Source organism: Parasteatoda tepidariorum, chromosome 10 (assembly GCF_043381705.1).
Source record: "Parasteatoda tepidariorum isolate YZ-2023 chromosome 10, CAS_Ptep_4.0, whole genome shotgun sequence".
NCBI classification, from domain to species: Eukaryota; Metazoa; Arthropoda; class Arachnida; order Araneae; family Theridiidae; genus Parasteatoda; species Parasteatoda tepidariorum.
This window is the reverse complement of record NC_092213.1, coordinates 61,740,685-61,756,597: the sequence shown is the minus strand read 5'-3', so window position 1 is coordinate 61,756,597 and position 15,913 is coordinate 61,740,685. Positions and strand designations below refer to the sequence as shown.

Genomic DNA, 15,913 nt, shown 5'->3' with positions numbered 1-15,913 from the left:
CAATTCTTCTAATCAATCTATCAAGAGTTCATTGCGTTCAAACCGATACCACTCACAATTTAATCAGTTTAAAATAAAATTACTGAGTTGTATCGTATATTAAGTACGAAAACTGATAAAACGGAGTCTTTATTTTCTTGTTGGTAAAAAAGATTTCTGCTGATCCCATTATCTTGGCTTGATTCTTCTCCTGTCAGTTCATCCGACATCAATTTTAGTTTTGTTTTTAAATGTGATATGCAAAACATTCTTGCTGTTTTACTTTTGGATTTTATTATCGCAATATTTGGTAAAATTGTGTTCTATTTTATGTAAAATATTATTCTGCTTTATAAATATGTAATATTGGCAAAAAATAATACTCTATAATTTCTTTGTTTTTTCAGGATCACGAGTATTAATAATTGACGAAAGCGGCAAAGCATTAGCAGATACTGTTGGCCCTTTAAATGAAGGTTCCCGATTATCTCTATATTGTGAAACCAATGGAGGTAAGCTACTTTGAAAGGTAGAACAAATTGCTGTATGATATTGATTTCTACCGCAGTATAATACGGATAACAATTTAGAATCCGTGAAGCCACTTTTCATTTCCGTTGTCGCAAAGCAGCTTTATTCTAATGAAAGAAATCTCATACTATCAAATTTCTCTTGAAAATTATTGAATTTGGTTTTGACGATCTAAAAAATACCTTTAAAAATAGTAGGAAATTCCTCTCAAAACATATATGTCCTTAATATAAAATAAACAATTTTCTTATAATTAAACAAAAATTTCAATTTTAAATATTATTTTTCTCCTAAAATTACACATAACAATTGTTCTAAACTATGTGCATTAATTGAAAATGAAATTGTAATTTAAAATGAATATTAACTACTCAAACAACAAAGACAAGGTTTTTTGACAGCACCACTAATTTTTGAAAAAAATATTTTTTAAGATATTTCAGAACTTACTTTATATTATGTACCTAACTGCTGAAAACCAGAATCATATTGAACAAATGACTTTATTTATGTTTGTCCTTAAATCTAATAAAAAACAAACAATTAATCAGTGAGTTAGGTCTTATTACTTATACTCACTTGATGTATTTCCTTCATAAACAGGATGTATTGATTTCAAATTGGCAAGTGTAATATTTTTCATATGTACTAGTATATATTTTTTAAAAATCCAAATATTGAATATAAAAGCTTAAAAAATTAATATTGCAAGTGATAAAAATAACACTTTTTATTTCTTTTCTTTATTACCTACTCATTTTTCAATGTGTATATTGATTGGTTGTTGTTTGAATGAATGAAAAAGATTAAAATTCTAATGATATTTAAGTTGGTAAAATTTAACTAAGTATTTTCTTACTTTTATCCGTTGCAGCAGAAGGTAAAAAGGACTAAAACTGGGCTATATGTTGTGATCTGATATTTTTGTCTGAAAAGAAAAACTGTTACCGGTTAACTTTATTTATGAGGCCATTGTAGTACATAGTACCTGTATGGTGTATAAATACATACAAGAAGTTTTGTTATTTTAATAAAATCATTTAATTCCCATTGCCACCAAGAAGAAATAAATACTGCCTTTTTTCCAGTGATATGTTAGTCTTTCATGTATGCATATCTTTTATCAGGGGTCTGTCCAGACATTTTGTGAAAGGTCTTGTTTTTTAAAATTGTGAAAAAACTACTACTCATAATTTGTGAATACAAAAAAAGTGTTATGTCACATTCTTTTGTGAATTTGTGCAAACAGGGTCCTGTTATTGCAAAAATTTCTGAAAACCTTTTCAAGAAATTTTTAAATTGTAAATAGATACAAGATTCTGCTCAATAATTGCTGCTACTAAGTTAGAGATGCAACATACAAATATTTGGTATTTAGCCTATTCTGCTCAACACAGAATATTCATTTCGGACGAATAATGGATACAAAATCACTCACATTTTTAATAATTTTAAATGACATATTTTAACAACTTAGTTATGTATCACTTTTAATGTGTTACACATTAAGTAAATTTAAACAATTCTTAAATTTATAATATTTTATTTAAGAAATTGCCAGAAATTAATTTTTATTTACATAATATTCTATTAATTAATTTTATGAATAAATACAAATTGATCAATTATTTATTTACAAAAAAAATTGTCATTTAATATCAATAAGAATGTGCACACGATGTTTGTAAAAGTAGAAATATTTTCTTAGAATACTACATTTGGAATTTAAACTTACTGAAACTTGGAAAACTTACCTAGTTCGTTTCGATCCGCCTTTCTCCCCCTCCCCCCAGGGAAGGGTTTATTCGATGTAACAAAACATAAATGAAGATAAACAAATTTGTGAAGTGTCTGATTAAAAGATTAATTATTTTGTGAAGGGTCCGATTTTATGAAAAGATGTTATGTGAAAGGTCCGTTAACGGACCCAAATTTCTTCTAAACAGACCCCTGTTTATGTATATATTGTTTGTATTATATTATGTAATGTTTTCTAGGATATCCATCAGTTCTCACGTNTCCTAACATATGCCTCAGAAACTTGGACAACAACACAGAAAGATGAGAATTCCTTGGGAATCTTCGAACGTCGGATCCTAAGATCCATTTTTGGGGGCAAACAAGTTGATGGTACTTGGTACAGACGTTCAAACTCAGAACTCTATCGGGCCCTTAGAGAGCCTGATGTTGTCAAGTATGCAAAAATTCAAAGAATTAAATGGGCTGGTCACATCATTCGAATGAACAGAGAGCGTTCGACAAACATAATCTTTTTGGCTCAGCCCATTGGATCAAGGCCCAGAGGTCGACCAAAGCTGGGCCGACTGCATGGAAAGAGACATTTCAGTCTTAAAAGTCTCAAACTGGAAGACAACTGCCAGGCAGAGGCAGGCCTGGAGGAAGTTGATTGAGAAGGCCAGGGCTCACCCGGGGCTGTCGTGCCATTGAGGAAGGAAGGATATTGATTGGTTGTTGTTTGAATGAATCAAAATATTAAAATTCTAATGATATTTAAATTGTTAAAATTTAGCTAAGTATTTTCTTACTTTTTATTCGTTGCAACTGAAGGTAGAAAGGACTAAAACTGGGTTGCATGTTGTGATCTGATATTTTTGTTTGAAAAAAAACTGTTATTGGTAAACTTTCTTTATGAGGCCATTGTAGTACATAGTACTTGTATGATGTATGTATTTTTGTTATTTTAATAAAATCATTTAATTCCCATTGCCACCAAGAACAAATAAATACTGCTTTTTTCCCCGTGATATGTTAGTCTTTCATGTATGCATTCTTTTATCAGGGGTCTGTTCAGACATTTTGTGAAAAGTCCTGTTTTTGTAAAATTGTGAAAAAACTACTCATAATTTGTAAATATAAAATAAGCGTTAAATCACATTCTTTCAAGCGTTAAATCACATTTTTTAATAGCATTTCACTCATTAATTTTTTTTCTTCATTTTTGCTATACAGTAAAGAACCGTTATCTGGAAATCAGAAAACCGGAACAAAATTCGATAAATTTTCTCGCCATTTTAAAAAAAATATTTTTTTCTCGTAAGATTTTACGATTTTTCTTTCTTTTTTTACAGATGATTGCCTTACCATCATTTTGGAAATAATCATTAGTGTATTACTTCATCGTTTTTTCTTATTTTTAAGATTATTTAAAAAATTATTTTTTTTTAGTTGGATTTAACAATAAAAAAAAACGGCTTTTTGTAGCGATTCAGAAAACCGGAAAAATCAGTTATCCGGAATAGAGATGGTCCCGACCGTTCCGGATAATCAGTTCCCTACTGAATAACATTTCGCTCATTATTATTTTTTCAATATTGCTTATTAACCGGGAGATTTTAGAATTTTTTTCTTTCTTTTCTTTGAGTAGTACATTTAAGCAAATCAACTGTTTAATGTGGATCATCCACAATGTTGACAAGTTTTTATCACGTCCGGAGGTCACCATTGAAGGGATTTAATCTCAGACTATGTCAACCTTCATCTATCAAAAGGTACCTCTAGATAGAATCGAGTTAACATGTCTTGTATACTGGTGAATCGATCTTTAATATTTGTTGTGGTATTTACGCCACATATTCATTTCGGAAGAATAATGGAAACAAAATCTCTCACATTATTAATAATTTTAATTGACATATTTTAAATAATACAACTTAGTTATGGATCACTTTTAATGTGTTACGCATTAAGTAAATTTAAGCAATTCTTAAATTTATAATATTTTATTTAAAAAATTGCCAGAAATTAATTAAATTATCATTTAATATAGAAAAGAATGTGCACACGATGTTTGTAAAAGTAGGAATAATTTCTTAGAATACTACATTTGGAATTTAAACTTAGGGAAACTTGGAAAACTTAGTTCAGTTCGAACCGTCTTTCATTCCCCTCCCCCAGGGAATGGTTTATTCGATTAACAAAACAATAATGAACATAAACAAATTTGTGAAGGATCGGATTAAAAGATAAATTATTTTGTGAAGGGTCCGATTTTATGAAAAGATGTTATGTGAAAGGTCTGTTAACGGACCCAAATTTCTTCTAAACAGACCCCTGCTTATATACATATTGTTTGTATTGTATTATGTAATGTTTTCTAGGATATCCATCAGTTCTCACGTGGTGGAAGGATACAAATTTATTGGATGACAGCTTCATTGCAATGCCAAGAGGAGTTGTTCGGAATGAGCTGACATTAGCATATTTGAGCAGAGGAGATCTTATGTCCACATTGACTTGCCAGGCATCGCTACCTAATGCTACTGAACCTGCAGAAAAGTCTGTTAGTTTAGATTTGAATTGTAAGAATATTAATTTTTATTATTTTTTTAAAAGTTTTATAAAGATATATTTTATAATCACACTTGATATGTTTCTTATTTATCTGGGTTTTTTTCTGTGTGTTTTAGAATTTTTTTTTGTTCCTTTTGTAAAACTATTTATTAATGAATTTAGTGTTTTATCATATTCTATTAATGAAAGTGCAAAATTCATTAGCATGTTAATTATTTGCTAATATTTCCAACTTAGACTTCGGTAGTAATTGTTATTGCAAATTGTAATGCAAATTGATTTATTTCCTGTTGCAAAATTCATGGTTTTCAGATCTACAGAGAATCTCTAACAATTAATAAGGCTATAGAGATAAAAACATGGTTTCATTGCTAAAAACCATGATTAGTTAAAAATTAGCTAATTTTATTTCTTCATGTAATATTTCAGCCAAATATTTATTGTACTTGAATATATTTGTAATCACTGTAGATGTAATATGCACTAGTTGTTTGCTGGTTTTTATGAATATGCATGTGTAATACTTCTACTCTTTTTATATTCTATTGTTTGCATACTTCTATTATTATTTTTTTAAAATATTTTACCATTAAACAAGATTAAAAAAATTCATAATCGTATATAAGATGGTACTATATTTTTAAAATGAACAAGTTTTTAAATGATTAATGATATAAAAACATTGAATGGCAATCCAAATCAGAACAACATTCCAAATCAGAGGCCCAATTTCAGACAAATTTTATTTCAATTTTTTCAATGTATAAGTTTTACTTTAAAAAAAACTAAAATTCTCTAATTTACTGTTTTATATGTGAAGCACATAATAATTTTGAAGTAGTTATATATGTAAAGAATTGAATATTTAGAATTTAATTTAATTGATGCCTCTAATCTGATATTAAAATTAAATTAATAAACTTTAAAATGCAGCACTTTTATTTTATCAATTTAATTTTTTAAATTGTTTAGTTATTAACAAAAAAAAAATATTTATGGGATCTAAAGAAAATAACATGCCATGTTAAATACAGAATTAAATAAAATATACTAAGTCTTATAATATTTTATTTTATGCATATAATTAGTTATTTCACAAATATTTTAATTTCTTTTATGATTTTTCCTTTTATAATTTTTCTAAGGTATTAAATAATTATTTTTTAGTATTATTATTTTATTTAAATAATTATTTTTTAAAAGTCAAGTTTCACAAAAGCTGAGAAAAGATAAAATCAAGAAACTGATCCAAGATTTAGGACAATCTGTAAAAAATTAAATATGTAAGATTTGCTTACTCATNAAAAAAAAATGTCGGGAAAATGTATCGAATTTCGTTCCGGTTTTTTGGTTTTCCGATTTCCGGATAACGGATTTTGTACTGTACTTCAACACATTTGTAATCACTGCAGATGTAATATGCACTAGTTGTTAAAACAACATTCCAAATCAGAGGGCCAATTTCTGTCAAATTTTATTTTAATTTTTCAATGTATACGTTTTACTTTTAAAAAAACTAAGATTCTCTAATTTATTGTTTTATATGTGAAGCACATAATAATTTTGAAATAGTTATATATGTAAAGAAATGAATTTTTAAAATTGGATTTAATTGCCTCGAATCTGCTATTAAAATTAAATGAATAAACTTTAAAATACAGCACTTTTATTTCAACAATTAAATTTCTTAAATTGTATAGTTATTAACAAAAATAAGTTATTTATGGGATCTAAATAAAATGACATGCTATGTTAAATACAAAGTTAAGTAAAATATACTAAGTTTTATAATATTTCATTTTATGCATATAATCTAGTTATTTCACAAATATTTTAATTTCTTTTATGATTTTTCCTTTTATAATTTTTCCAAGGTCTTTTATTGAAACAATTATTTTTTAAAGTAAAGTTTCACAAAAGCTGAGAAAAGATAAAATCAAGGAACTGATCCAAGATTTAGGACAGCCTGTAAAAAATTAAATATGTAAGATTTGTTTACTCATTATAAATGTTATGCATCATGCATATTAAACCTGTTTGATTTTGTGCCTAGTGTTTTTATATTCTATACTGAGGTATCTGATGTAAAACTATTTTTATAGTAAAACCACTAGATGTTCATATTACTACGTTACAACGTCCATTATCTGCTGGTCGCCACACAATCCTCAAATGCCAGTCCAGAGGTTCAAGACCTCCAGCAGTTATTACTTGGTGGCTTGGTAGTAAGCAATTGCTGAATTTCACAATAGCCGCATATGATTCAACAACAATCAGCAAACTTCTATTTGTGCCTAGATCTGATGATAATGGGCGTGCTTTGTCTTGCCGTGCCAGTAATCCTGTGATGAATGGAAATATACTAGAAGATCATAGAGTTCTTGAAGTGCATTGTAATTGTCTTTATTTATAATTTTATATTTTTTGTAATTAACTAATACTCAATAACTAATACAGTAGAGTTTTTAAAAAATTAAAAAAGTGTTACCAATTTGTTGTTTTTTATAAATTGTATAGTTTTCATCACATTAACTTTTCAATACTTTGTATTAAAAAATATCAACTATTTTTTAAGGCTTATTCCACGTGAAAGTCTTATTGTGACACATTAAAAAGCTACAAAATATTTTAGTAATTAAACGAATTAGTAATGCACTGTAAACCTGAAAATTTAAATTTTCGGTTAGTCAATGGCCAGCTGACTCTAGTAACTTTGTAGCCACTTTTACTTCAAACCTAATTTAGTGACCAATACCAAATAGGTCCTTTTCATTCATTTAATAGCCACTTTTTGCAATTTTTTTGTGTTTAAATTAAATTATATTTTTGGAAAAAAAACATAGCCTTAATAATCTATACAAAGTTAATTTAATGATAAAAGTAATATAAATATGCAATAAAATTTTGTTAAATATTCTGACTTTAAAGCCTCTGCTGACTCTGCGCTGACTTTAAAACCTCTGCTGAAAAAAATATACCTTATTTTTTTTCATTACTATTTTTATATAAAATTTATATTTTATTAAATTTTAATAATTTACAATTATTAAAATTGGGTCCATCTTTTTTAATAACCCTGTATTTTCAAGAGCATCAGCAAAAATTATACATTTTTAAACAATATTATGTATATGTGTTTTCTAAGATCTTTCGAAACATGAGCTCTCTACTTTTATTTGACTTGTCATTATTTCATTATAAGCTTTTCATATGTACTATGGTCAAAAGTTGGAAGTAGAATTTTGTTTTTTTACTTTTACCCAAGAAAACAACTGATAAAAACAATAACATTTTTTAAAAATTTTACTTAATATTTCTTTCTTTGTAAAGATTCTCTAAAGATTTCAAAATGTTTTAGAGTCATTTTCATTCACAAGTTAATAAAAACTGAATAAGCATTTCATAGTTGATTTACATAGTTAAAATTATACATACATGTACTTGCCAAAATTAATTGGCAGAAGTCATGATAGTAAAATTATTGAAAACATAATAGCAGTTACTGAAATTAATGAATCTTTTCAATTTTGTATATCTCAATTGCAAAAGTGTAAAATTTGTTGCTCCAAGCAATTTAAATGTTGAATGTTATAACATTTTTTCTTCATTACTAAATAAAAATTTATTATTTTTGAAACAAATAATATTGTCTAAGATGAAATTATAATTCTAGCATCAAAATACATTTCTTCTTCATGATTATCGTTTTTAGATGTTCCCAAACTTTCTGTGACAGTTGGAACTCCTCGATCATACATTCTGGAAGGAGATGCTGTTTATTTTGATTGTAACATAATTGCACATCCGTCTGTAACTGAAGTGGGATGGAGATTTCAAGATGAACCACTTTACACCAATATTAACGCTGGCATTAAAATACAAAATAGATCGTTGCTCTTTCATAATATCAATAGAAAATATTCAGGCAATTTCTCATGTGTAGCTGCTAATTCCGAGGGTGAAGGTGTCAGTGATAGCGTTGCTATTGATGTTCACTGTAAGTTTAATTTGTTATTCTCTTTGTAATGAATCCATTATAAAAATGGAAGTATATGTTTAAAACTTATTCAACTTTATAACTTTTTACTGTTGGTGTTTTAAATTCAATAGTCGTTATCGAAACAAATTGTCAGATTTTTACCTTTTGATAAAAAAAAAGAAAAGGAAAATACTACAGCAATATCCAGTTTTTAGCTAGAGAGGTGATGTAATGATTAAAACTTCACCTCTGGTGACCTATAACAATTTGATCAGCATTGTACTCTAGCCCCCTTTACTTTCCAGCAGGGCTCGAAAAAATTTAAAAATTTTTCCGGTCCCCGAGGACGGCTTGTCGAACAATGTACCTGTCCTCCTTTGAGACTGAATAATAACTTCTAAATAAATAAAAATATAATTTTCTTTTATTTATTACAAACATTTATATAAATTGCACAATGAATTAGTAGTTACTAGGATTACATTATACAGTAATAAAAGAAATACTAGGTTACTAATAGAAAAACCTAATATTTGTTTTATGAAATGATTTAAATGACAAAGGTCAAGTTATCTGGAATGTCAATTTATCCAAAGGTACTGCATTTTTTAAATGAATCAAATATGACATTTGCCAGTTCCACAATCAAGCCAATGATTTACAGAGGTTTCTGCAGTGAAATCTGATAGGGGTTTTCCATTTAGATAGATGCTTATTATTGCGTTTAACGCTTCTTGTTTAAGACCAGTATGTAATGTGTTTTTTTTTTTTTTTTTGTAAGTTCATTGCTGAAAACGCCCTTTCAACCGCTGCAGTACTCCCAGACAGAGAAAACATCCTTTCCACCATGCGCAGTATGTGCTAGACTCTTGTAAGATAACAAAAATTTGAAAATGCATCACGAACATTAACGGGAAAATGGCCGTCCGCAAGGACATCGGATTCGAGATATTCATTGTCCGCGGGGTAATTTTTGACCGTCAAGGACTGGTGGCTTTTCGAGCCCTGCTTTCCAGATAAGCTGGTATCTATAGATTTGAAGTTGGGTAAGCTTAAAGCAACTTTCAAGTAAAGAATTTTTCCGTTCGCAATTAACCAATGAAGCATCAGAATTTTGCATTTATATGTATACTTTATAAAGTATCATATGTTTTGTTTAACTTTTGATTATTTACATTATGCATATCTATAGTCATACCTTCTACTTTTTTAAAAATTAAACTAAATTGTTCTTTTCTACCTAATTTGTTTAATTTATCAAACCACCAAAAACTGTGTTAATTTATGAGAATATTCATACTGATTTAAATTCAGTATTAAAAATTATATATTTGTATCAATAAGCATATTTTTATTTTAGTTATAAAAAAGAGCTAATTTCAAGAGCAATACTAACATCTTGATCAATAATTAACAAAATTAAGATTTATTAAAAAAAAAAATTCTTTATGACTTTTTTCCAATTAATTTTTGTGTAAATAACATTTAGATATCACAGCTTCAAAAGGAACCAAATAAACAATTTATCATTTCTTAGAAGAAAAAAAATCATAATTTTCAATTAAAAAAAAATGGAGAGGTACATTTTGACGTTATATACTCTTAAAACTGTTTCATTAAAAGTATAAATTGAAAATTATTAATATGATTGTGACAAAGCTATTCTTAATGGTAAAGATATGTTCACTTATAGCTTATTAGAAATTTAAATGGAGAATTTTTAAAACAGTGTTTATAAAGTGAATAACATCAATTTTTTATCCAATTAACTTAAAAATTTAGCAGCGAGTACATGACCAATAGAATTTTTGTGCCACATTGGATATTTTTGTTTAATTCAAATTCTAAGACCGTTTTTGTTGGGTGGGCTGCAAATCTTTTTTTTTTTAAGGAATTACCTAGGTTATTCCAATTATTAAATTATGGTTAGATGTAATTTCAACTGAATTTATAAAAGTTATCTGTAAAAAATTATTAATAAAAACTGTTTTTATCTGTAGTATTTTGCCACATTAAGTTTTCAAAACTGAAAATTAGATATAGCTGTGAAAAAGGCGGGAAAATTAAAAGCAAAATACTTTAAAAAAATTTTTTTTTTTAAAAATGCGGAAAAGGTTTCTTTTCTTTAGTATTTCTAGGTGATCTTTAAAAACCAATGTGTTGCGTAAAAGAACATTATCATAATAGCATATTTGTATTGATTCCTGATCATAGATATAGTATATAAAAAAAATTATGTAATGAAATTGTTACATTTTTCTATGATTTTAGTTAAAATTATTTCATTTTTCTGTTAATGTAAACTTTTTAAAATTTTAATCAGCACAAAAATACTACATTTCAGATGTTCCTCAATGTGCTTTAAATCAACGAGCTTCTTATGGAGTTGCACTTCGACAATCAGTAGAAATCGAGTGCTTAGTTGATGCCAATCCATCAAGCGTTAAATTTCATTGGTATCTGAATAACACTTTCCGCCAGATACCATTAAAGGGTTTTACAATAAATGGTACATCCAGCACCCTTTCCTATACTATAAAAAGGGAAAGCGATTATGGCCATATTATGTGTGCAGCAGAAAATGAAGTTGGCATGCAAACTGAAGCATGTTGCTTTACTTTGACTCCTGCTTGTAAGTTTAATATCTTCATATCATTTTGAACTGAAAAAATTGTAAGCTCCACCATTAGTTTTTGGCAAAAATGATAAGTTAAAATCTATAAGTAGAAATAATTTTAAAATAAAAACTAAGATGGAGAAACGGGATTTTATAACATTCAATTCAAACAAGATATTCTTTCAGAAAATGCCTAGAATTTGTTATATGCATTATTTTTATGAATCAAGTATCTTTTTGTTTAAAAAAAATAATGCTTTGTTCATGCCTAGTAATGAAAATATTTTTTTTTCTTTTGAATATTTGCTTGAAACATGTTTTTCTTTGATCTAAAAAAGAAAAGAAGTTAATTATTTTTATTAAAATAATTTATTTAAAAGGTGATTTAATATTAAGAAAACAAATAAGATGATATTTTATCTTTTATTCTTTACATTCAATGGTAAAAATTTTTCAATAGAAACAGTTAATACATGATCTTATTGAATTATAGACCAATTACAATGTTATTGATTTGCTTCTAGTATGAACAGGGAACCAGGGTGCTCTGAAGCTATGTTTTTCCTGGATTTTCCCATGCTCCAGGACTCTAGCAAATTTATTGTATCTTGCAGACATTCAAGAGGCCTGTCGAATTGTAACAGCATTGCCAGTTATCTAAGCTGCTATAGGAAGAATATCCTCGAAATTAATATACATTTATAATGATTTGAGGCCAAATATAAAGGATTTATTAGATTCAGTTATTTTCTGAAGAATGAACAAGTATATCAACTATGAAATTGTTAACCCTATTTAATGAATGAAATTAAATTTATATCTTTTGTGTGAGCTAATGATTATGCTATTATTTTTCAATGTTAAATTTGTTGACTTTGGTTAGTGCAGGTAAGAGATATTGTCTTTTCAAAATCTGCATTAACCAGAGTAAAAAATCAAATATTTTGTTTCTTCAACAGCCTTATTTTGTATTTAAGTTTTGAGTAAGTTGCATGTAGGATTTATATCAATCAAAAAAGGTGTGTGTGTTTTTTTTAAAGTTCACAAAATGTTATTTTACTTATTAGTTTAACACTATTTTTTTTTACCCTCAGCTGTACCCAGTCCTGTGGAAGATTGTATTGTCTCTAATGAAACTCTGAATTCTGCAATTGTTAGTTGTGATCCAGGTTATGATGGGGGTTTACCACAAAAATTCAACCTTGAATTGTACAACTCCCAAGGATTAGTCGCCTCAGACATTGAAAAGACTACTCCTGAATTTGATTTAATTGACCTGCCATCTGGAATGTCATTTATTGCTGTGGTATTTGCTACTAATGAGCTTGGTCGGAGCAATGCTGTAGCATTAACAGTTGCTACAAAATCTGTAAAGAAAGTTGAAAGAGGTGTGTTACTTAGTTTTAATTTAGACTTCGAATGTTCTTTTTTTAAAAGTTATTTACTTTATAAAGTTAGTTTAGAAACTAAATTCAAGTGGATGTTCTTTTAAAAAAGTAAAGTTTATTATAATTCTTAGTGACATTCAGCTGATTTCCAAATCTTGCTTAATATTTTTAATTAAAATTAAACTTCAGTTTTCAGGTTTAAAAAAAAGTCTAAATTTATCTTATGTTATTATTTCTTATTGTAGTGCATTGATGTATTTATTATATGGTTCCAGTGCTGGCAACATATAATAAACAGATTGATATTATAAGAATGCAACCAGATGCAAAATTATTCAGACTTAATTACTCAAGAGTGTTCAAACATTTTGTTACAGAAATAAATTATTTTTGTTTTATACTAAATAGCAACAACCTTATTAAAATTAAAAAAATTATAAATAAGATTATTTCGCTGAAATTCAACTTACCCAATTTTATTTGAAAGGAATGTTATATATTGCTTATATGTTTTGAGTACAGAGTTAGCTTCATTCACTGCTAACATTCACAATACCAATGTTATTGTTTAGTTGTAGAAAGTTGATGAAATTACCTGTACAGAGTAATAGTTAGTTTATTTTAAGCATGTTTATAAATAATACAAAGATAATTGATATTTTTTAATCTATAATTAACATAGGTATATTTAAAGTTTCTATGTATTAACCAAAAATACTTATTGTGGTCTTTAATTCACATGGTTCTGATGGCCTATTCACATGGCCTGTCAAATTATCATCAGAACCGCAAAGTTTTTTTCACAATTATTAGGCCACTCAATTAATTTTTAAAATTTTGAATTGGAGTTTAATGAATTATCATTTGGCCTTTTCTCGTGTATAAGTTGGCTCAGTATAATTTATCAATTTTAGTTTTTTTCCTCAAATGAATAATAATTATAAATTTTGTCTCATACTGTTCTAATGTTTTAATCTAATTTCAATAGATAAAGTGAAAATGCCTATCAGCCCTGTTTTAGCTGCTCTTATATGTATAATTGGAATTTTGGTGTCAGCTGCAGTGATAATAATTATATGTTCCAGGCACTGGTCTGCGAGATTAGGTATGAAATAATAGTTGTGCCTATATTATTAATTACAATTTTTTATTTCACTTATTATTATAAACCGTATTCTTTAACTCTAATGTGTTTTTTATTCTTCTTTGGAAGTATTTATGTTGTATTTGAATCACAGAAGGCAATTATAAAATAATCTTATTTGGATACTAATTTAAAAAATTTCATTATGAATTCTTTAACTTTGAGGGATTACTCATTTCTTAATACTATTATTACTTACTGACTTTGAAGAAAATCATAAAATATTTAAGCATCTACCTATATTTGCATGTAAAAATATATAATTTAATAAACTTCTTCTTTCAAGACACTACAGCCTATTACAGACCAAGTAGTCTGCCTGTAACAGGCTGTACTGTCTTGAAAGAAGAAGTTTAATAAATACAATTATATGCAAACAAGATTTATTAAACTAATTAAAATAAACTTGCACAAATATAGATATTTTTAAATCACGTTTAAATCTCCATTGTGAATTTTTTTTTTTTTGAATTGCTGTTATACTTTTTCAGGTGAAAATATTCCAGAAATGCCAACTGCATGGGATCCTGGTGAACTAAAGCCAGGGCATCAATACATCTAATTTACATGAACTAAATGTGTTCCAAAAAATATATTCAGTATATATAGTACAAATTCTTTTGTATTATTTGATTATAGTAATGGAAACAAAATTGCATTTAAAACTTTCTCTTTTGTATATACTTTAATGTTATTAGGTGTTATAGTGCCTATTTTTTATAATGACAACGTGATATTTTTACAAGTTTTTTTTTGTGCAATGTCTTGAATGTGTATATCTCACTGTAATTTTAATTATTGTGTAATCTGTGATTAGATATGTAATTTATTATTTTTGCTAGTCATTTTATACATATATTTTTTTTATTGTATGTTGATGTATAATGTTTGGTAAAGTTTTTTTTATTCTTAAATAATTTCTGTACTTAAAAATCCATGAATATTTCATATTGTTTACTATATGATGGCATAAATTATGGTAACTCATTTTCATGCTAAAAATTTATAAAATATTTCATGTGTATGTTTTGCGTCAAAAAATATTTTTAACAAAAATGTCTTAATTAGGAGATTTAAAATTTTTTTTTAAAAAAAAAGCTTTAATAAATTATTCAGCTAGTGTAGAATTGATAAGTCAAAATATTATTGCTTATCCAATTAATTTAAAATCTCATGCTTATTATAATTATTATTAGCTGATATTATTTATATGTAAATATTTTTAAAAAAATCTACAAAGTTTGATAAAAATTTATATTTTTTATACAATAAAATTTCTAAACTTGTTATAATTGCCATTGTAGTAAAGTAGAATGTATGTAATTCACAAAAAATATACATAAAAATATACTTACATAAAAAGTGATAAAGGTAGTTTATTATTTTGTGGTAAATTGGGAATAAAATTTTACTTTTTAAAAAAGCCATTGAAAAAAATTGCAATGTTTTCTTCTTTATATAGGGGTCCCACACTTTAGAAATTACGCAACTGAATATATTTTTATAATTCTATTTTATTTGATTTAGCAGCAGTGACTGAACTATGTATTAAAAATACTGTTTATTATAAAATATCTTGAAATGATACAGGTATGTTGTGTAGAAAGGAAAAAAAGAGAAATCTAAATTTAAAAAATATTATAAATGAGTGAATAATCCTTCTTTTAGCTGTTTAAAAATTTTACTTAAGATTTAATTGGATTCAATTCTTATGAAGGATCAATCTTAAGGTTTTATTCTTTTAAATGTTGTAATTATGTTTAATAATTCTTAATCTGAACTTAATGATTTTAAATGAAGTAACTATTTATTATGCAGTTTAGCATTTTAATAAGTTATAAATTAGTTCATCAGTTTGGAAATGAATATTACATTGTTAATTGATCAAGATTTATTTTGGAACTGCATCTTAATGTAGAAAATAAGTGGAAGGCCATTTAATATATCCTTATAAATTTGGAACT

At 26.8% G+C, this 15,913-nt stretch overlaps 1 protein-coding gene across 1 annotated transcript; it reads left to right on the top strand.

The window, feature by feature from the left end:
* Positions 1 to 8: 8 nt before the first annotated feature.
* Positions 9 to 15,564, top strand: LOC107442075 (cell adhesion molecule 1). Its single transcript, XM_043055648.2, has 9 exons — positions 9 to 289; positions 387 to 491; positions 4,629 to 4,829; positions 6,924 to 7,214; positions 8,534 to 8,818; positions 11,145 to 11,432; positions 12,512 to 12,805; positions 13,794 to 13,910; positions 14,441 to 15,564. The coding sequence occupies exons 1-9, from the start codon at positions 238 to 240 to the stop codon at positions 14,509 to 14,511; spliced, it is 1,704 nt and encodes a 567-aa protein (XP_042911582.1). The 5' UTR covers positions 9 to 237; the 3' UTR covers positions 14,512 to 15,564.
* Positions 15,565 to 15,913: the final 349 nt, after the last annotated feature.

Bases quoted from the DNA above. Each gene is read 5' to 3' on its own strand.
- LOC107442075 (XM_043055648.2), top strand. From the start codon at position 238: ATGCAAAACATTCTTGCTGTTTTACTTTTGGATTTTATTATCGCAATA. The intron at 492-4,628 runs GTAAGCTACTTT...AATGTTTTCTAG, and splicing joins ATATTGTGAAACCAATGGAG to GATATCCATCAGTTCTCACG. The intron at 12,806-13,793 runs GTGTGTTACTTA...TAATTTCAATAG, and splicing joins TGTAAAGAAAGTTGAAAGAG to ATAAAGTGAAAATGCCTATC.